Source organism: Argopecten irradians, chromosome 14 (genome assembly GCF_041381155.1).
Source record: "Argopecten irradians isolate NY chromosome 14, Ai_NY, whole genome shotgun sequence".
Lineage (NCBI taxonomy): Eukaryota > Metazoa > Mollusca > Bivalvia > Pectinida > Pectinidae > Argopecten > Argopecten irradians.
In genome coordinates this window covers 25256320-25280573 of record NC_091147.1, presented here as the reverse complement: position 1 = coordinate 25280573, position 24254 = coordinate 25256320, and the positions used below count along the sequence as shown (strand labels likewise).

Below are 24254 nucleotides of genomic sequence, written 5' to 3'. Positions count from 1 at the left end.
CAAAATGTGAAAAGTTAACGCACGGCGGACGGCGCACGGCGGACGGCGCACGGCGGACGGCGGACGGCGCACAGCGGACGGCGGACGACGACGGACGAAACATGACGACTATAGGTCATCCTGACCCTTCGGGTCAGATGACCTAAAAAGGGTGTTTATTGATATTTGATAGGTCAAGCTGATCACAACTATTCTAAAGACTTGTATTATGATAATTTCAAAGTGAGTTTTATGTAGTGTGGTATTGAAGGAAACATATTTTAAATCTGAAACATCTTTACATAGATTTAACCGCTTCACCCCTATGGGCACACTTGAACACTTCTGACCCAAAGGCTGGAACAGTTCATTATGAATTTTTAGGGGTGAATGTTTAGTGATTCACCTTTGGACTTTAAGCTCTAACCTTTTATATTTTCAAATGGAGGTGAAATTGGACATTCCAATATGTTACCATGGTAATATACAATCGTGAACTGTCAGACTGGAGCCATATTGGTCTGTCAGTCTCAGGGGTAATCCATGACCATATATAGCATCAGCTTCCTGTGAAAGGATTATCTCCATCCAATTCAGAGTCTGGTTAGTTTGAATTTACACTGTTATGAATAGGGCATCTGTCATGTTTGAACCTAACTATCCACAGTATTGTTAGCTTAATCTAATCAACAAATTATTAGTATGTATTTGCATATTACAGAATTATCTGCTCTTGAGTTTGAGAATCAATTGTTACATCGTTAAAGTGAATAGTCAGACAAAGGAAGGCTAAAGTCGGAAAAAATGGTGTTAAAATGTCAAGTACAATTTATCATGAAATCAAAAAATAAAATTTCCCATCAACAATGAAGTTAATTTATAATATAGGAATCCTAAAACGTCCTCTCGGCTTGCTATGTCTGTGTTGACATTCTCACGTAGCCTGTCTTTTAGAATTTATATTTAGATCTGTGCTAAAGTTACACAGGGCCTTTCCATAATTTCAATGGTTAAAACTGGACAACGTAGGCAGAACTTGACCGTCGTTTTGATATATATATAATTTTGAAAGGCTAATGAACACATTAAGACTGGTTTTCATTGTACGACTATTCACTTTAACTTGTATGTGTAAATAACATTGTTTTCTACGAAATTCACAATCTCTGACATCACAACCTCAACACAAGGGGAGATAACTCATATGCAAAAACACCTAATACTATAACAAAACACGATAACGAAAGAAGAGAAAATAGTACATGTATAAATGTTGCAGAATTCTATTCTATGATTTTAGTTTCTATCAAGCCTCATAATTGAATATGCTAAATTTACTTTAGTTAGCTTACAAAGAACAAGCTAAATATTGAGGAAATGTCATCTAATGTTTTAAGATACTTTGACTCCATGACATTAAATGGAGGTCAAGGTCATTCACATAAATAAATGCAGTGTCTCTTCACTCCAGCATGTTTTACTAAGTCTATCTTTCTGAGGCTCTTAATTGCTAACTTGCTATCTTTTAAAAATTCCAAACATCAGCTTTTATTGGCAGATGGTGAAAAATTTCATTAATCTTATACTTTCTTTTCATTAACAAATACGATTTATTATCATTGATTCAGACTGTAAGCCTGTTATAGTCTCCATATTACTATTTCATTGTCGGAGCTTAAATATGAAATATGATCCGATTTACGTATTTTAAGCTAACAAGTATGTTAAGGTGTAAAATCAGCTGACCAGAATAGTGTTGCTAGGATACACAAGCATGTTAGTGACAAGGACATCAATAAATCGCCATGGAGACCTGATTTCCGATTAAAATAGGTATGGCATGGCCAGTACACACTCAATAATCTCTCCAGACTCTTCAAATGACTTCTGTCTGTCCCATAATAGATCTCCACTTATTTAGAGAGGATGTAATGGCATATTCTATTTCCATCATGGTCTAGTTTGGTCTTACTAAATTCCTTAATGTAAATACAGTGGAACCTCCCGAAACCGATCATGGTCGGTGCATATAATTTCGGCCGGTTTAGAGAGGGTTCGGTTTGGAGAAGTGAACCGAATACCGATCATCACGATCCGGATTTAATCGATCGGAAGTCGTTTTTTACATTAGTGCATCGCACGTATGCCTAGTGTTCGTTAAAACCGACCGATATTGATTGTTAATGTGAATGTTATCACAAAAGAGAGAATCATACGTTTAAAAGGAATGGATTACAGCAAACTTGACTTTGTTACCGCTTATAAACGTAGTTTAGTTAGTTAGTTGCGTGAATGTTCCTGGGGATGTTCTCGTCTGCAACCTACATCGGACCGATCGCTTCCGGTTACATCAAGAATCAAATTTAATGGTCTAATATTACACGATGATCAGTTGATGCCAGTCATTATATGACAAAGTCATTTTCTAAAATAATACATGGCTTCGGCTTCTTCATACAGATAATTTACGTTATCCGACAACTACATATTTAAAAAAAAAACCAGTGTGATTTAAATACGAAACTTTCTCTTTATTACTAGCTCTTGTTTTCCTACAGTAAACAAACCGCGTGCACATGGTAGACCTTCGTTAGATATCTAAACAATAGGCATAATTAAATAATTACACCACCATCTCGGGTATAATTACCGTGTACCTATAGCCTTCACATCTGTATACATGCCCAAGGACATGGCATGCAACAACTATGGTACAGGTACGTGTGAATTTCACGGTCGGTTGATCAGACCTCAATGCAATCTATAGGCGTCGCTCAGGTAAGGCCGGTTTTCAGAAGTGTATTTTAGTTACAATTGACTATTCCGATCTCAAAATCGGTCCGGTTTTCGGAATTGGGAGGGATCGGTTTTGGGAAGTTTTATATACTATTAATAAAGAGGAATTCATTCTGTACATGACATCCATGTTCGGTTTCTAGAGGTGATCGGTTTTGAGAAGGTTCAGTTTTGGGAGGTTCCACAGTATTATTTCATTATTTTTTTCTTTTCTTTTTTTTTGGGGGGGGGATGGGGGTCTTGTGTTCAGTAAATTTCCATTGTGTCTTTCGTGATAGCAGAATCATTCTTTTAAAGAAGAGGTACAACCAATATTAATTGCTATATCACTTCTATGATAAATCAAGAGTTGAATATAATAAACAATGTAATTCAAGATCCTTTTGACCTTGAATGGAGGTCAAGGTTACTGTTTTTAACGAACTCGGTTGGCTTTCATCCCAGCATGATACAGTTCCAATATTAATTCTCTTAAAAGCATCTTAGTTATTATAGGCAAAAAGCTGATACTGCCTTGTCATCTGTCATTTTTGTTCAATTCAAGACTTGGTCTTGGGTAGCCAGATTTTACGGTGATATTTACCTGGCGACAGCTTCACTGTAAACAAAGCCAAGCGATGCTCTCTTCACAATCTCAAAACAGAGGTCAGCACCGTCCATACTGAAAAACAAAACATAAAGAGACGTTAAGAAAGGAAGACACAATTTCAAGTAAATATGGAAGTCAAACCTGTATAAAAACCACCAATGGACTTTACAGCCATGTGGTCTTTTTAAAGAGAATAATTATGTTTTTATATGACAATATGGGACTTAGAAGTAAATGTAAGCATATAGTCAAACCTATGTAATATCCACCCAGGGGACAAAGAGATAATGGTCTTTATAGCCAGGTGGTCTCTTTCCAAGGTCAAAGTGTGTTTAAATAATTCAGCAAGTACGAGCCCTAAAAAAGTTGTCCCATAATGCAGGTGATCTTTATACAAAGGCTGTCACTAAGGCAGAGTTTTCTATACTAAAGCATGTTCAACTGCAAGTTAATACACGTAAAACAATACCTAGTGTGTTACCATCTTACAACTGAAATTTCAACCTCGGAACATTAACGTAACAAAACTCTTCCCCGAGTCATCTTATTCCTAATATAACTGACAAAAAGACGTGGTTTAATGGTACCCAGCTGACACTGAAGTTAAATAATACGAATAGCTCAAGGTGAAAGAATTGTATTTTGGTATCTTATGACCTGATTTACATAGTATTGATAACTTTACCATACTAAAGCTAACAAACATGTTATAACCTTGACCTAACTAACATGGGCTGACCTTGACCTGCTGGTCATGTAGTGACCTTGAACTAAAATTGACATACCTGACAAGCACTGACTTGACCTATCTGACAAGTAATGACCTTGACCTATCTGACAAGTAATGACCTTGACTTACAGCTGTCATGTAATGATTTTGATCTATCTGACAAATAAATTCATTTACTTACCTGACAAGTAATGACCTTGACCCACAAGTGATATAAATGACCTTGACCTTATAAATATCATTACTGATATATCTAATAATGATGCCTTGATCAACATGATGATTAATGACCTTGGCCTCATTGATAAGGCCTGACCTTGACCTACCTGACAATATATGACCTTAATCTACCTACTACAAACTGACTTTGATTTATGTGACAAGAATCTGACAAGACTTATCTACCAAGAAATATAAAGAGTGACACCTTATAGTTACTGGCCTTGACCTACCTCATAGGTAATAACCTTGACCTATATTTCAATTATTGACCTTGACCTTCCTTATAAGTAACAACCTTGACCTACATTTCAATTACAAACCTTGACCTACATTTCAATTACAGACCTTGACCTACCTGATACATATATATGTTTAACTGACAAGTATTGTATGACATTGACCTACTTTAAAAGAACTTATCTTAAATCCAAACATTTCTGATAAGTAATAACTTTAGCCTATCTAACAAGAATTGACCTTGACTTTCATGAATAGGAATGACCTTGACCTACGTGGCAAGTAATGAATGACCTTGACCTACCTGAAAAGTAATTAGTTTTACCTGAGATGAGGGGAAAATCTCTTGACCTACCTGATATGAAGAGGTGGAAAAGACCATCCACACATGGGTTTCGATTTTTTATCCACAATAAAAACACTGAAATGACTGGTTAATCCTTCTAAAACATCAGTATAATCCACATCAATCAAAGAATATCAATATTTGGAGATAATCCACATCCAGCTGTCATAAACACATCAAAATATTCCAGTGAATCATTTACACACAATCATGCACTCTTTGATGACATAATGACAAAAATTCGACATAAAATCCACACGCCAATACCGAAACAGGCACTACAGATAATTACTCCTCGAGCTATGAATGCCAAAACAGGAACTAGAGAATTAATCCGTCTTATATTGCTTTCCCATACACTTTAATAGGTATATGGTTGGTTAGAATATTTTCCGTATTTTTCCAGTTACTGTACATAAATAATGTACTGTGCATTAATTCTGTAGATCCTTTAGGGAAAAGTTGATATTTCTGACACAGGTATCAATGTGAAATATCAAGACAAAAAATTCAATGATCAATCGAAGATTTCAAACATTCACCAATAAATTTTCCACGAAATTGTCAAACTTTTCTCGCTGGAAAGCTCGCCATTATAAACATGTCGGAAACACAATAACTAAATATTGATGATGAAATGCTCCCTACACCTGCTATAGGTGATTTGTGTGTTATACACCAAACGTAAAGTAACCCTGTACACATACACAACTGTCATCACAGCCTGACACAGCCTCACCATGGTCGCAGCCATTCCGATATGTCTTCCTTCCCTCGCTGTGTTCACATGTTAGGCAGAACAGCTATATCTCCAACCACTCGGAGAGATTCCCCAATACACTAATGTTCCGTAAACTCCTCTAAGCCATCTACTCCACAATAAACTATCCGTAGAAAGGTAAAGTAATATCGTAATCTCGTAATGAATAGACAACCGTATTGTACCAACACACCAAATACAAACCAAAAGGCCTACAACACAAATTAACCACAAACCAAAAGGCAGCAGACGACATTTTTATGCAGCGACATATTTTGTTGGTTGTTTTTGTCTGTTTCATCTGTTGGTAAGACATTTCATTCTTTTTTCTTATATTGCTCCTAGATTACTTTTGTTCTCAACATCATTGTTGTAGACATTTTTTATTTAAATGCAGTATATTTGCAGAAATATACTTTGATTTAGTTTCTTATTCAAATTTTTTTTCTTCAGCTTGATAATGACAAAACTCTTTTTTTTCCCAGATTCACTTATGTCTAAAATATTTCTGAACAGTCTTAAAGGTCCAGTTTTTATAGAGAATTTTTCTGCTGTTGATAAATTCTAACCCCTCCATATCAACATTGAATATTTCTAGAAACTAAAATCACGTAGCACTGTTCCATTGATAATTTTCATATTACACAAGAAACAGAGGTCTATGCAGCAACAAAAGCTCCACAAGCTGTTTGTGCCTGCCCTCATAAAGAATCAGCAGTAGTCAAAGCAACCCACTTAGCTACCAAACTTATTCCAAACAAACATTTACTCCATCTTTTTCATTCCATCCTAATTCAATTACGATTTATATTAGTCTATATCAGTTCCAGCTCAACCTCTTAGCATCGATTGGAAATCAAAAACTTCAAACAATCAGTTTCCGTTCTGCAAAAAGACCAATCAGGGCAATGGAAACATGTAACAGAGCTTTGGTGGTTCGATTTACACATGGCTAGACAATTTTACTCAAACTCATACACCCTTTAAGACAAATTTGAACTTTTCTTAGTCAAAGGATGGGACAGTCCATTACGAGTTTTCAGGGAAGAAGGTGTTAAAGATAATAGACAAGAAAAATACTGAACCAGATTGCGAGCCTCAAATCTATAGTTATTCTGAATATTGACTGTGAAGCAATTTCTAAAAACTGTTTTTCCTTATATAAAAAAGCATAGTCAACCATATGCTGTTCCCAAATGGCAGAAAACCATTTCAATTCAAACAATTTTTTTCAGAATGATGTGTTTAAGTCATTGATCATAAAAAATATTGAAGCATGTCACATTTACCGACGTACCATATGGCAAGATGTCACAGGATACAGATGATGACTTAGGGGTCAATCGGTACAAACAGGTAACATTCTTTTTATTCTAATAAATAATTGAATGTCACATGCATTATCTTTAAACTTTATCTTAATGAAAACTCTGAAAATTAAGTATTTATCTTAAAAAAATTTTCATAATGAAAAGTCTAAAAATTGAATCCTTATCTTAAACTTTATCTTAATGATAACACTGAAAAATGAATCTTTATCTTAATGAAAACACTGAAAATTTAATCTTTATCTTAAAACTTTATCTTAATGAAAAGTCTGAAAATTGAATCTTTATTTTTAAACTTTATCTTAAAGAAAACTCTGAAAGTTAAGTCTTTATTTTAAGACTTTATCTTCATTAAAAGTCTCAAAATGAAGTCTTTATCTCACACAAAAGTTAACTTTTTTTCATTTTAAAATTGCACAGCACATTATATCTACTTTTATCAATGTTTTGTTGGTTTAGATGTGAATGCTGACACAAGTGGGTTGAACTTGATCACCCCTGAAACTCCATAGTGAACTGTTTCAGCCTTTGAATCTGAGTAATTCAAATGTGTCTTCAGTGTTGGTGAAGAAATATTGGGAGTTCCAGGTGAAAATCCACCAACCTACAATCAGTATCACCTTGTAGAATCCCCCCACATGTACCTCAAACTCATATCCAAGAGACTGCATGAGATCTTGTGGTAAACAGCTTCAATTCACACGGAGTGTGGAAAACTCAACTCAACCACTCAATTATCGCAGCTCCTTCCTTGTTTTTGTTTTTTTTCCCCAATTTTACATTCATTAAAGAAATATTGATTAATTCATAATTACCAGAATTAATCAGGGACAATAGCATTGATGACAAAAGATTTGATTTTAAAAATTCAGCCCTATACCTGAATGGCCTACCGAGCCTTTATAGTATAGCCAAAGCGAATAAGCTCGACTGATTGTAATTTGTAGCTGGAAACAGCCTTTATTGCTCGCATTTAGCCTAATTTGTAACACAGAAAATCAAAGAAATGTTGTTAGGAAGAGAGCCATAGGTGTAACAAAGTAGAAATCAATCGTATCGGCCAGTCAATTACGGGGACATCCTGCTGAACATGGCCGGGGACGACGCGTGTAGATCGGGGCTCTGTAACTGTTAAAACATTCATCAAGCATGGCATTTATTGGCATTTTAAATGGTAAACATGTAATCAGAACACGGGGAATATCTATCATTAGAAACCAAAAAAGACCAATTTCCAGTTATAAATTTACAATGTAAGAAAATGCACTGCTGACATTAATTAACTATTAAAACATGAAAGCGATTCATTCCCTGCAATCATACAATACTGACAATGATCGATGTATTTCACCAGCTCTCTGCTGCTTAGTTTCTCTGTTACACTATTCAGCATACTACAAAACCAATACCAGATCACCTGGGTTTATGGTAATTCAGAATCAATTGTATTTATATTTTTGCTAAGTTGAGCTTATTGATTCATGAATGTAAAACCAATTAAAGATCTGTTCAAACACAATGGCAAATGTCGCAATGACAAGGTCATCCACCATATTAAGGTCAGAAATATAATGGCAAATATATTAATGTCAAGGTCATCCACCATTTAATGTTTGAAAACACACTTTTAAAGATCACAATGTCAAGGTCATTCACAATTTTAAAGTCTGAAAACAAAATAGCAAATGCCACAATGTCAAGGTCATTCATAATTTAAAAGTCTCAAGACACAATAGCAAATGTAACAATGTCAAGGTCATTAATCAAAGCAAATGACAGAACCAAAACATAATCACAAGAGAAAAGAAATACATAGACAATATATCAGATTTACATCCAAAGCAAAATGAGAGGCCTTCAGGCTTCAGGATCAGCTGATGGCATTTTCCAACGACACAAATCCCTTCTTTTCTCATGGCACTTCTGTCTTTACTGCAAACCAATTTCAAAGTGCTCCACGGAATCTTAAAATTGGACATAAAATGCGGCAATGCATTTTTGTACACCATTAGTCATATCTGTGTATTTATGTTGAGGAACATTTTTAACCTGAGAAATTGGTCTCAGAATGTCATAACAGACAGGAAATCTACTAATGTGTATTATTTTTTTCCCTTTTCACTTCATGCATTTTTTCTTTCTTATTTCATTTTCAACCAATTTCCTGCATATATTTTTTTCCCTGAATATTGGTTCTTTAGAACAACCATGGCAACTAAACTATGTTGAATGATATGATAACTAATTGTTTCATAACAACTATTTATCATTAAACTCTATTGGGCTCGACACATTTCTCAAAATGACCAAATAAGAGCTCTCAATAGTCTATATAACACCCCTTTTCCCTTTCCAAGTCCTAAGTTCATAAAACTTGAATTCAAATCTTTTTCAAAGGAAAATACAGACTGAAACATGGAAACCATAAAGATTCTTTATTTTGTTTCTTTTACAATTTGATTTGTAACTTACATACATTAATTATGTTAACAGTTGAAATTTTGTCCCATTTAGTTCCCCTTATAATTTTCTTTATATTGTATTTTCCCTCCATATTTATTGGATGAAAGAGTCATTCTTTCAGTTAAGATATACTGATGCCAAACTAACACATTAAGCTATATGTTTTCTTGCTTTTTTTTTATCCTGAGTTCTGTTGGATGATCAGAGATTGCTTCAATTACACATAAAATGCTTTCATATGTAGATCTCTGGTTTTATTAACCTTGATATAATAACTTACCAATTTCTGCATACGTCAATAACTTTATAGGTCAATAAAACATTCTATTGCCTACATTGAAATTACTTCATATTAAACATCAAAGCTTATATGCTATTGTTGTCGATAGATCCACAGAATTCATACGAAACTGAAGATTTTATTCCATTTGCCTATACAGTTCTTTGATTTATATCCTGTTATAATACACTGTTGTTTAGTATTTCTGTCTGAATAGCCTTGATTATTCCACAGACCTTGAAACATCACAAAACTTTGAAGTCATGATAGAAACATTCTCGAATAGTCAGACTGAAATCCAATTTCAGATGAAAATTGCATGAAACTTAAGCTATCTTACATGTACTGATCTCTTGCCACTCGCCTTGAATACAAGAAAATATGAATTTTTTAAAGGAAACAGAGGAACCACATAGGATGTTGTAGTTAGGAATGCTCCTTTCTAACCTTTTGTTTTGAAAGGAAACTTAAATGCCAGAAAGAAAGGATCTTAGGCAACTGAATAATATAAACCATGTTCTGACAACTGAGTAAAGCCTTTAATTGACCACTTGAACATAGTTAATAGTCCTTAGCAACCTAAGTTCTTTTCAACCTGAATGAACTTGATCCTCAGCAACCCAAGTCAGCTATCACTCGAGTTGAAGCTTTTTGCAACTTGAACAAATTGTTTCTTAGCAACTTGAGTTCAAGCCACCATCATCATCTTTGAAACTTGAATAAACATGGTACTACACAACATGATTTAAAGATATTTGCTACTTCAATAAAATAGGTCTAAACTTGTTCTTTAGCAACATGACTGGTAAAGTTCTTTGCGACTTGAATAAACTAATTCACCCCTGAAGACACACGTGAACTCTTCTAATTCAAAGACTAGGAAGAGTTCATTATGAATTTTCAGGGGTCAATGAGTTAAAGTTCTTTGTAACCTGAATGAACTTGGTCCTTAGCAACCTAAGTGGTAAAGGTACCAGTATCTGAGATTCTACTGCTTGTTTCATCACCTGAAGGTGCAAGTTCATCGTCTCACTAAGAGCTATAGATGGTCTGATAAGATATAGTGATATATACTGTGATTTCCTAGCCCTATAATGACCAGAGAGCTGGCACTTAAAAAAGTACTTGTGTACTTTGCTTCTCAAAAACCCCCATGCTTCCGACCAATATGTAATGTAAGTCACTTATTTTTCCCCGTGTCGTGTGAGCTTCCGTAACATGCCTGATATCATGTTACCATGTTAAAAATTCATGCCTTTTTATCAGTTAAATTGATGGGTTTGAATCAGAAAAGTAATCATTTAAGACAAGGAACAAAATCATTTTACACCAAGACTTCTTGACACCGCCATGCATGACACTTCGGCTGCCAGATTTATGGTTTGACAGTGCAGCAACCCTCGGAATGTTTTGTACCGCTTGGTTTATGAGATTTCAGCGTTATAAGAGAAACTTAAATTACAAGACAACCCAGTCTCTTATCCATAAAATTGTACATATTTCATAATTTAACCTTTATATAAGCAAGATTGGATCAGATTATGTAGAGCTTTTCTTAAGATAACTGTACTTAACACATAATATATTCTAACACAAGGCTTTTTCTCATTTATTTGGGAAAGATTCTTTTGACCAAATTTTTAGAAGATATTTGTAAATTGGGAATATAATTTCCAAAAATGAATTGCATTTCACACCCTTGATAATGTTTGCAAGAGAATATTCTAACAAAAAAAACCCAAATTAACCACAAAACGCAACAAGTTCTGTCAGTCATTATTTTAATTACGAGAATTAATGACATCACTTATCTCTGTGCTCATATTAGATTATTAGCTTCCATCCTCAAAAAGCTTCAAACTAATATCCATTGGGAAGGGAGCCCATAATTGACTCCTAACATCCCCTAGAAAATCCCTGTAATATCAAGACGCATATTTCAATAGTCTAAATCTACATGCATTCAAAGAAAATTACCAGGATAGACTGACGAAGATATATCAAAACAACTGAGAGCAAAGACATATATAACAGGTGTAAGGCGCTGACAATTCTGACCAGAGGCATCCTTAAATGATCTGACTTTTCATCTAAACACCCAGACAGACTGACCAGCCTATATTGACCAATGGACAGACAGAAAGACAGACATCTTAACAAAGACATTTAAAGACAGATCCACCAATATAACCTACAAACTGATTGACTGACCGTGAGGCTGATAAATAAAATAAACATACAAACTGACAGAGATAAAGACATCTAAACTGACAGAGATAAAGACATCTAAACTGACAGAGATAAAGACATCTAAACTGACAGAGATAAAGACATCTAAACTGACAGAGATAAAGACATCTAAACTGACAGAGATAAAGACATCTAAACTGACAGAGATAAAGACATCTAAACTGACAGAGATAAAGACATATAAACTGACAGAGATAAAGGCATCTAAACTGACCGAGATAAAGGCATCTAAACTGACAGAGATAAAGGCATCTAAACTGACAGAGATAAAGACATCTAAACTGACAGAGATAAAGACAACTAAACTGACCGAGATAAAGACATCTAAACTGACAGAGATAAAGACATCTAAACTGACAGAGATAAAGACAACCAAACTGACCGAGATAAAGACATCTAAACTGACAGAGATAAAGACGTCTAAACTGACAGAGATAAAGACATCTAAACTGACAGAAATAAAGACAACCAAACTGACAGAGATAAAGACATCTAAACTGACAGAGATAAAGACAACCAAACTGACCGAGATAAAGACAACTAAACTGACAGAGATAAAGACAACTAAACTGACAGAGATAAAGACATCTAAACTGACAGAGATAAAGACATCTAAACTGACAGAGATAAAGACATCTAAACTGACAGAGATAAAGACATCTAAACTGACAGAGATAAAGACATCTAAACTGACAGAGATAAAGACATCTAAACTGACAGAGATAAAGACATCTAAACTGACAGAGATAAAGACATCAAAACTGACAGATAAAGACATCTAAACTGACAGAGATAAAGACATCTAAACTGACAGAGATAAAGACATCTAAACTGACAGAGATAAAGACAACTAAACTGACAGAGATAAAGACATCTAAACTGACAGAATAAAGACATCTAAAACTGACAGAGATAAAGACAACCAAACTGACAGAGATAAAGACAACCAAACTGACAGAGATAAAGACAACCAAACTGACAGATAAAGACAACTAAACTGACAGAGATAAAGACATCTAAACTGACAGAGATAAAGACATCTAAACTGACAGAGATAAAGACATCTAAACTGACAGAGATAAAGACATCTAAACTGACAGAGATAAAGACATCTAAACTGACAGAGATAAAGACATCTAAACTGACAGAGATAAAGACATCTAAACTGACAGAGATAAAGACATCTAAACTGACAGAGATAAAGACATCAAAACTGACAGATAAAGACATCTAAACTGAGATAAAGACATCTAAACTGACAGAGATAAAGACACAAACTGACTGCAGAGATAAAAGACATCTAAACTGACAGAGATAAAGACATCTAAACTGACAGAGATAAAGACAACTAAACTGACAGAGATAAAGACATCTAAACTGACAGAGATAAAGACATAAAGACAATGACAAACTAAACGACAGAGATAAAGACAACTAAACTGACGAGATAAAGACCAAAAAACAACAACTGACAGAATGAACATCTAAACTGACAGAGATAAGACATTAAACGACAGAGATAAAGACTCTAAATGCAAGTAAAGACTAAGATGAAGATAAAGACATCTAAACTGACAGAGATAAAGACATCTAAACTGACAGAGATAAAGACATCTAAACTGACAGAGATAAAGACATCTAAACTGACCGAGATAAAGACATCTAAACTGACAGAGATAAAGACATCTAAACTGACAGAGATAAAGACATCTAAACAAACTAACCTTAACCTACTGGTTGATGGACAGACCTACGATGCCCCATATACGCCTTGTCAATTAGCCATCGTGCAGACCAGCAACCTAACAACCAACTTAACAACTGACTGTCCAACTGACCGACCAAGACTGACCAACTGACTGACCAACTGACTGACAGAATTTGTAACAAAGAGATCAAGGCAGACAACGGGAACCTTGCATTTCGGACAGACTGCTGCAAAAAAATGAAAGACCAACAGGGAAATTAAGATCCTGAGCAAACATTTAGAATTTAGAGATGTAAATGGAAAATCTCAACATAGGCTGAAATTTATTATTTTTGTGGAAACTATATGGATTTACATCTACCAGGTAGTTATTTTCTGAAAGTGTAACAGACTGAAATCGGCCAATCGTCTGAGGAGTTTCATCTACTTTAGATGGACATGTAAACATACAAACAAGTAGAAATCTAAATTGGTGAATTACCAGAAATGTTACCACACAAAGACGTGAAGATCAAATTCAAACTGTAGAAATATGTAACAATACTAAGAACTTCACCCTCCAATGTAATGAAAAATCAGCATGGGTTACAAAGAGAACACCTTTATATAAAACCCAGAATTTGTTCATTACATTTCATGAGCTTTTACAGTCAGGTCCACTGAAATAGCAAAGTAATTAAATGATGCTAAATTTCCTGTCGGCACAATAAATTTACAACGTGTTTCGTAAAGTGAGCACAACTGAAAGCAGCGAGAGCCTTTTACACATTGATTTTACCACAGTCGACATGCGACGGCCACATAAAACTGATCTTGTATTCGATTCAAGAAAAGATGAGACAAAACCATTGTCTCTACAAGAGATATCAGCTAATGTTGAACGGATTCGTCATCTTAAACAGAGATTGGATAAAGTGATCAAAATGATCAATGCTTCTGAGTCCCTTTTTTAATATACAAGACAAAAGTTAAAAAAGAACCATTTGATACATTTAAATTGAAATAAATTTTAAGATTGCATATTATTTGGAATTTAGTTTACAAGCTGAAATTTTTAGCTTATTTTTGATGTATGAAATTAAACTGCGGGCATATTACTTGTTAATAATTTATCCAGGTTGATTGACAAAGATTTAATACATAAATGCATGCTTTATCAATTTACACAAAAATGAGAAAGAGAGACAAAAGCTGCTTCCAATATCATGTGACTGACAACATTAGAATTTAAGGAGTATCCTACAGTAATGTCCAAATAAGGCCACCTCCAATTTTAATATATTTTTACATATAAGTATCCTAGGTCCTTGAGACCTTTGTGCCACCTAACATCAAGTTTTCTCAAACTCAATGTGCTACAAACCTATTCTTTTCAAACTCAATGTACCACAACCTATTTATTAAACTCAATATTTGTTTCTATCTAATCTGGCATGTAATAGAAAATATTATTTAAACTCTAGAAACTGTTTTCTTTTTTTAGCTAGCTTGCTATAGGATATGTAGACTCTAATAACACTTTTACTTCACTTTTCTATCTTTTTTATTCTTTTTAAACAAAATTTATTTTCATGTCAAATTTCATTTCACTATTTTTCCAAACATGCAATTTATTCGTTTGCATCAGTCGAGACAAACACCTTGCCTGACCTGATTACTTAAAACTATAAGCCCTTCACTGGAAACTACACATTTATGCAATGTAGGTGACAGAATATCTAAGTCAAACATGGCATCCACCATTTCGCGTGGCAGCTACAGAACTGTGGCTAAAAATATCTCGCCGATTTCGTTTGCTTTGACAGACAAGCACACTCCAAGCCAACTAAGGACTTTTGCAGCTTCCTTCTATTCCAATTTGTCAGAGATTATTAAATCACAAACTGTTATTTCAAATAATCACCAAAAATCAATGGAACACTGCTTATTTTAATAGGATGTTCAATTGAATTTGGTTTGACGAGCCGACATGGCCATGTCGTCAGCCTTTCAACACAGCCTTAGATCTCTTCCTCATTAAGTCTGCCAGTCAGACTAATTAACCGAATCATTTTAGTATTTTCTTCTTCAAAATTCAATAGCTTCACATTCAGTTTTATAAAATTTCAAGGTCATTAAATAATCTAAATATATCAGCAGAGATAGTTACATGTGTACTGATATCGCTACCGTTTATGTTTTATTTCAAAATTATAACAACGGTTATAACTGTGTCTGACATACTACCACTAGTCCTTCACCTATTGGCCAAAGTGGCTGAGTAGTTAAGGTGCCTGACATTCTACCATTAGTCCAAGACCACTGAGTTTCAGTAGCTGAGTGGTTTAGATGTCTGAAATTCTACCACTAGCACTCTACCTCTTTGCACAGTGGCTGAGTGGTTAAAGTGTCTGACATTCTACCACTAGTCCTTCACCTCTTGGCCACAGTGGCTGAGCAGTTAAGGTGCCTGACATTCTACCATTAGTCCAAGACCACTGGGTTTCAGCAGCTGAGTGGTTTAGGTGTCTGACATTCTACCACTAGCACTCTACCTCTTTGCACAGTGGCTGAGTGGTTAAAGTGTCTGACATTCTACCACTAGTCCTTCACCTCTTGGCCACAGTGGCTGAGCAGTTAAGGTGCCTGACATTCTACCATTAGTCCAAGACCACTGGGTTTCAGCAGCTGAGTGGTTTAGGTGTCTGACATTCTACCACTAGCACTCTACCTCTTTGCACAGTGGCTGAGTGGTTAAAGTGTCTGACATTCTACCACTAGCCCTCAAACTCTTTGCCACAGTAGCTGAGTGGTTTAAGTGTCTGACATTCTACCACTAGCCCTCAAACTCTTTGCCACAGTAGCTGAGTGGTTTAAGTGTCTGACATTCTACCACTATCCCTTCACCTCTTGTCCACAGTGGCTGAGTGGTTAAGGTGTCTGACATTCTACAACTCGCCCTCCACCTCTTGGCGACAGTGGCTGAGTGGTTAAGGTGTCTGACATTCTACCACTCGCCCTCCACCTCTTGGCCACAGTGGCTGAGTGGTTAAGGTGTCTGACATTCTACCACTCGCCCTCCACCTCTTGGCCACAGTGGCTGAGTGGTTAAGGTGTCTGACATTCTACCACTCGCCCTCCACCTCTTGGCCACAGTGACTGAGTGGTTAAGATGTCTGACATTCTATCACTAGCTCTCCATCTCTGGTCCCAGTGACTGAGTGGTTAAGGTGTCTGATTTTCTACCATTAGCATGTCCATCTTAAATGCCCTGATGGTATAAAGTTAAACTATTTGAAATTTCACCATCCAGCACCCACCTCTAAACTTTAGTGAAGTGGTTAAGATATCTGACATTCTACAACATTGAAATGATTTGATATTGATGATAAAAACCAATGTTTATCTAAGTCACAATTAGAATTATTATCTCTGGTAAATGACAAACATGACATGTATTTCTCATTTCTCAACTGAATGCAGACACCACACATGCATGACATTATCAATAAACAGCACTAAAGATTCAACAACATTTTTTTCTCTTCCAATAATTGATACATAAACATTCAACAAATGCATTCTACAAAATTTTATCGCCACAGTTCTATTCCCACATGTCAAATGAAAATTCAGCATACGATTAATGCCAATGTATGAACATACATCGTGGGACAGAATTATGGGGTTTACAATCATTTTAGCTGATGAATTCATTACAGATACAACCCTTCACAACCCAAGACTCCCTTGGGAGCTACAATAATGCCTGTTCTGTTAGACATATCTAAATTCTAAGCTTACTGTTATGAATAGGGTGTGTAATTTATTCCATCTATACACTAATGTGTCTGAAACATTGTGTTTTAACACAATATACAATTCTATGATGCACTCTAATTTGTTCAGGAGCTAAACATGACTTGTGTGTCTTTGGTATAGCACATTGTGGTTACATGTGGTAGTCACAGACTGTGAACTATTTATTTACTCTCTACGCTTGTAATGCAACTCCAGCATGTCACATCAAAATTAATAATTTATCTATTAGTTAAACATCCTATCAACAGCCAGTGTCATTCAAGGACGCGCCAGGTTTGTTGGTGGAGGAAAACCGCAGTACCCGGAGAAAAACCATCAACCAGCAGTCAGTACCTGGCAACTGCCCCACATGAGATTCGAACTCACAACCCAGAGGTGGAGGTCTCCCCCCTATCCTGATACACAGCCTTAGATAGAATATCAGACACCTAAATTAAGCTTTCTGCCATCCTGTCACAGAGAATGAAAACTATTGGTAGAATGTCAGACATCTTGACCATTCTGCCACTGTGACCCAAAAGTAGAGAACTGTCATTGCAGAATATCAGAGAACTCAATGATATCACTATGGCCAAGAGGCGGAAGACAATTGGAAGAATGTCGGACACCTTAACCACTAAGTCATTATAATCCAGTTATAAGAGACCTTTTGATAGAAGGTCAGACAATTGTTGTCTAGAGGAGGTGGACTATCGTGGAAGAATATCAGACATTTTGTCATTGCGGCTTGAAGGTGAGCGACTATTGGGAGAGTATCAGTCACCTGAACTATTCTGCCACTGCAGAAAGGATATTACTAACAACAGAAAGTAACACAGTAGAATCACGGACACCACAATCACTTCTTCTATACCCAAAGACACCACAATCACTTCTTCAATACCCACAGACAAGAAAGCAATCTCGGACAATTACCATCAACATGAATTGATGCAAAACAGGAAATCAAAGTACTTGAGCGTTTTGTAGCTTGCTACTAAATCGGCTAGCAAGAATTCTAACAGCTTGGTAAAACGGTTTTATGTTGATTTTTTCTATATATGACTGGAGCAATTGAAATAAAAGCATTTGCAACCGCTGAAAACACTCAACTTACACAGCATTGTATTCACCAGAGAGATGGGCTTTTCTATTATCTTACCATGGACTTTTAAGTATACACAATTTTACTGGTATAAGATTTCCATTTCTCAAATACTTTACCAGGTGATGGTGTGGCTGGTATGATTCCTATGAGATTCATTTATTTAAATCAGAATAGGGATATGGCCCACACTGGGTTGTAACTGATTCACAAAAGCCTAACAACGTCATTTTATGTTGCATAACCAAACTGTAAGGTCGATCATATCCATTATGAATATTAATACTGCCGACATAAATATAATTCCGTAACAAAGCTTTTATTTCAAGTTAATGACGTTATAAAAATGAAATAAAATTGTGATTAATTGTGGTCCTTAGCCATTTGGGAATAAGGTCTGCAGTTAATTTTGACCTTGAACCAGTATGACATTGATCAATCACTGAAAAAAAGTCAAAAATGATTTGTTTTACATGTAACAGCCATATTTAAAATTATGACATTTAACCATTAATGGGAAAGGTCAAGGGTGAATTATGGCTCTTTAAGTTATTCCAAAATTTCAAAATAGGTTAGGGTTTCTTTTGTTTGACTTCCGTAAACAGCCATTGGATCATTTACAGATTATTCAGATTATATGGCAAATCAGCTTAACCACTATGCCACTGTACTTCCAAATATGAAAACAAACAGAACCGTCCTCCACGCCACGGCAACAAGTTTCGTTGAAATCTCTTCAATTGTTTAGGAGTAGTAGTCGTTGGATCTTTGTATCTTATTTTTGGACAATCCGGTATTTAACCATCACCACCACCCACCCACCTCCACAGGCGTTTTAATCAAACAGACCACTTTAAACACTAAAGTCCCAAATTTGAAAACAATAAGTGAGTTCATCTTCACATTGCTTTAAAACAGTAGAATTTAAATAGAGCTGCTTTCGGCAGGAAAAACCAATTTGCCTGCAGATAGGTACAACGAAGTAATTCACGGAAACTCGATCATGACAGTTTCATGTTGGTGAAGGCGTAATTAACAAGATCAGTTCAATTTTTTTGCCAATTTTCTCACTTTTTCTTTTTCACCTCACACAACGTTTTAACACCCCTGTTGTTTTGAGAACCTTTGGAGAACTTTGTAATAGCCAAGCACCAGCTTTCATTATTGGTTTTGCTGAAAACTTCCTCTTTTGGCCGGGTAATGTGGGCTTTAATGCCGGAACACTTAAAACATGTGCACTGTAATACTTTTCTCTATGCAGTTCTTGGTGCCATTAATTACACCGGAAAACTGTCATTTCCTTGGACTTAAAAATTGTCGACTCTTTATTGCTATGCCCTTTCCCATGTCTCTCCCATATCCTAAAGATTTACGTAGATTATTACTTCAAAGAAGTTGATAAGGCAATTCAAAATGTTTTTAACGGTAAAAGATGTATGTGTTATTTCTGTTATTAAAAATCTTGCTGTTTTTTTTTTTTTTGTTTTTTTTTTTTTTGGTAATTTTCAAAATGATTACGAAATTCCATGACAGAAAAAAAAAACTTGTGAGTAATGCTTATACCGTATTTGACCCAATAAGCGTCCCCTGTCTCTATAAGCGCCCCTACATCTTTCTGGGCTTAAATTCCACTTACTTTGAATTAAATGTAGACTGAAAATATCAAAACTGTGCTGGTTTTCTTACGTATTTCTTTTGCAAATTGATTTATGGCTTACTTTGTAGAATAATAGAATAATTTCATGAAAGGCTATAGCCTAAATTTTGTTTCTATTAAGCTCCCCCTTATTTGCTTTGATGTGCTACGTGCACTGGATACTTAATGGGTCACATATATCTTGTTTATGCTTAGTCAATATATCATATATGGTCAAACTTGTATATAATGACCAGCCCAAGAGACAAAGGAAAAGTGGTCTGTGTAGAAAAGTGGTCTTTATACACAGGTTTTGAAATTAGCTATTCAAGACCCTGAAGATGTTGTCATATTAAGCAAGTGGTCTTTATACAGAAGTGGTCACTGCGGCAGAGTTGCCTGTGACTGAATCAGCCAATAAATTCTTACCAAATAAGCTCAGTCCATAAATTCATCTTACCAATTGTAAGCATTTGTGAAAAATAAAACTCAATTTACAATATAATTTCTGACTTCAGTTTTTATATCAAAGTATCTGGAGAGGGTGTTTATTTTGGAAATATTTTCACACAACAGACACCATTATAAGATATACACGGTGAAGCATAAACATCAAGAGTAGCATTTGTTCGGATATTATAGCATGAAAATGCAGAAAAAACTTCCAAATTTGGCTGGCATTTTGGCCAGAGCTTCTGACATATGCTGCAGAAACAGTATATTCTCTGTGAATCCTCTCGGGAAGGCCTTACATGGTGTTAACGGAGGTATTAATCGAGGCTTCAAGCTCCCAGCTGATCCGGACTCAATGAGGTCTCCGCTGATCCACGGCCAAACGGCTGTGTAAGATTACACACCAAATCTACTCGGGCAGGCAAACTACAGCCATATATACATATTGATTCACAATTCATTTGCTACTGTTTCCAGCATTTCGACACCATACAGTGGAGTTTCATTAGGTAGATGGACAAACCAACAATGCTTCATTAGCTTCAAGAAATATATCAAACTCATCACCGTACTTGTATAGTCAGAGTTCCGTCATAATATGGTAGTATGTCAAACTTGTCAAATATTCATCCCTTTTGGCTTTAAATAATGCACATGCTCGTCAGACGTAAAGCAATTAAGTTGTTTTTTATTCTCTATCGGAATTTATTGTGAAAAAAGTATTGTAATTATATTGGTTTATGTAGATTGCTAAAGGCTATCAACTCATTACAGTATTAGACTCATGGTCACGGTCTATCATTCATATAGTATATAGCCACTGGAGTTATCTCCCTTGTCAGATCTTTCAGCTGTTGAAAATTGCAAAAATATGGGACACACACATTTTTACCGTAGCTACGATTCCTATCCTGAATTGATTACATCTGAAGGATATGAAGAAATGTAAAATTAAAACAAAGACTAAAATAAGTTACAATTAGAAGGTGTTTTTTTTCCTCATTTGTATTATTTGAAGAGAAACGTTCATTTAATTTTGTTTTAGAAATTGAACTTTAGTAACAGACAACAAATGATATTGAAATTGGGGAATGCGATAAGCTAGATTTAAATTCTCTTGTGTTTCAATTAAGTTGAAATCCTTCATCATTTTTTACCATATATCAGCCTTTGGATGAGTGATGTGATTAGTTTAAGTCTATTTATATCTTGACTAGAGATATTATCGACCTATTTTGATGGTTTAAATCCAGTATAGGGAAGGTGTTCCTTTTCAGTGAATGTCATAAGGAAATAAATTCCTAACGCAAAGAAATGTCAGGAATATCCTTTTTGAAATAACCTTTAGAGAAAACTGGGGCTTCATTGAAGATGTAACCAACAGTTGATCGAAAAGGACAATAATATCCAAAGAAATCTTTTAAGAAATTTGTGTTTTTATAAGACATCTTCTCAAATACATTATAGCATTAGTTTGGTGACAAATACAAATTAAAACTGAATGGAAGTCGAGCGCCACCTTTCTCAAGAAACAGCGGTATGAAATCAATAATGTTGAATTCTCAATGTAATCATCTGAGCTATACAAAACATGTTGCGTTTTTATTGCAAATGAATGAATTGCATCTAAACATGAAGAAAAATTCGATTTATTTTCATTACTTTAGGAAAATGTATCGACACATTTACGTAAACTACTGGTATCGATTCCACAAAATTATACAATAAAATCATCCTCAAAATATCTTTATTACATCTAAAGGGGTTTAGAGAAAATTGTATCATTTTTTCTCTCTCACATCTTCCTAGTAAGCAAGGATTTTTTTTTTTCTGTGATATTGTTGCGTATGACATTATAGTGGTGAATAACCATTGTAAAGTCATGATAAAACCTGAAATGAGATGATGTCATGAATTAAAGATGGCGGAACAATAATTTTTTCCCCTTACACGTTCATATTTTGAATTCCACTCAAGAAATTTTGTTTGGTTTAGTTTTTTGTCATAGGTGACTATCTTGTATTCATATTTTATGTGCTCTTGTTAATTTTAATCGGATTTTTATTGCAAATTTGATTTTAACAAAAACTATAAATGAACAAATGCTATATATTTTTATTTTACCATTTGTAACTTAATGGAATTAACTCTTGGAATATTGCATGATTTATTTTATTTATTTATCATACTATTGTACTTTTTACATGGAAAGTATTAAGTTTAGATCATTTTGTTTATATATTTAAAGATATCAGTCTGGCTGTCAATGGGTATTCAAATCAACAAACAAACAGTTTAGGTTTTTGCATGTCAGATTTTTAATACAGGATTTACAGAAACTGAAAACATTTCAAGATTCTTATTTATAAATCACATATGCCATATAGCAGCGACATTTACGCCCGTATAATATCCACAACCTTGATCCAATGAACGTTTGTCTCGGCTAGAATTCTGATTTTGAAGAGGAGTCTATATTTGTACAAGCCTAATATATATTTCATACACGCTGGTCTATAAGGCCCAGCATATAAAGAGTCATATAGCACTGTAACAGAATCATGACCATCTGTCAAGAAATTGACATCTGTCATCGGAAAACCGTTGCCATGGAAACAAAGGCATTTCTTGATATCTCATATGATCCTAAGTAAAAGGTTTTCACACATATTGCAGTGTTAGTTGCCATGTAAATGAAATTAACCAATCGCAAAAAAATAATTTCATCATGAATTTAAGTAGAAAAGCAAATTTTTAATTTCCAAATAGAGCATTATTTGCTTGTGATGTGATAATGGAATTCAATATCAACGGGTTTCTAATAACACTGGGGAGAAGAGAAAAGGAAATTGATCATTTTCATTTTTTAAGGTCTCGTTGACAATGCCTTTCAATGACTTTAATTAAATTTTAGCTGCGTAAACATTTTTCAAAACTATTCAATTCTGTACATTTGTTAAGTTTCATACCTGTGTAAAAAGTAACATCATGAAAAGACACCATATGAAGTTAGTGATTTGACAGCTATCCAAAGGGACGTGAAATACACATATTTTTTCCATAATTTTAAGTGAACATTACAAAACTATAGAGATATCTGTTGCTATGGCACATTTGCTTTCTGAAAAAGTTTGATTCCATTTATTTTTTTGAAAAGTCTTATTTAAAAAGGCCTTTCCAAAGGAAACAGGGAAATAGAAAAACAAATCTCAATGAGATGTTATGAAAAACATCACCCAATTTTGCAAAAAGGCAATTTGGCTTCCTCATATAATTTTTCATAAAGGGAGGCAAGTGTATATTCTAGCACAATCTTCAACATCCAATGATTTACTATGTATTTACTCATAAAAGGAGGTAACTTAATATTCCAGCACCATGTACAACATCCATTGACTCACTTTGTATTTACTTCTAAAGGGAGGTAACTTAATATTCCAGCATCATGTACAACATCCATTGACTCACTTTGTATTTACTCATCAAGGGAGGTAACTTTATATTCCAGCACCTTGTGCAACAGACATTGACTCACTTCATATTTACTCATAAAGGGAGGTAACTTTATATTCCAGCACCGTGTACAAGACAT

The 24254-nt window shown here is 34.9% G+C and overlaps 1 protein-coding gene across 9 annotated transcripts in view; it reads right to left on the bottom strand.

Annotated features, from left to right (window-relative positions):
* LOC138307937 (peripheral plasma membrane protein CASK-like) overlaps nucleotides 1-24254 on the bottom strand; it is a 203639-nt gene that overhangs the window by 141069 nt on the left and 38316 nt on the right. For all 9 annotated transcript variants that reach the window (XM_069248867.1, XM_069248868.1, XM_069248865.1 and 6 more), the window contains exon 4: nucleotides 3359-3436. In XM_069248867.1, the coding sequence (XP_069104968.1) occupies nucleotides 3359-3436 (78 nt within the window). The remainder of the gene's footprint in view (nucleotides 1-3358; nucleotides 3437-24254) is intronic.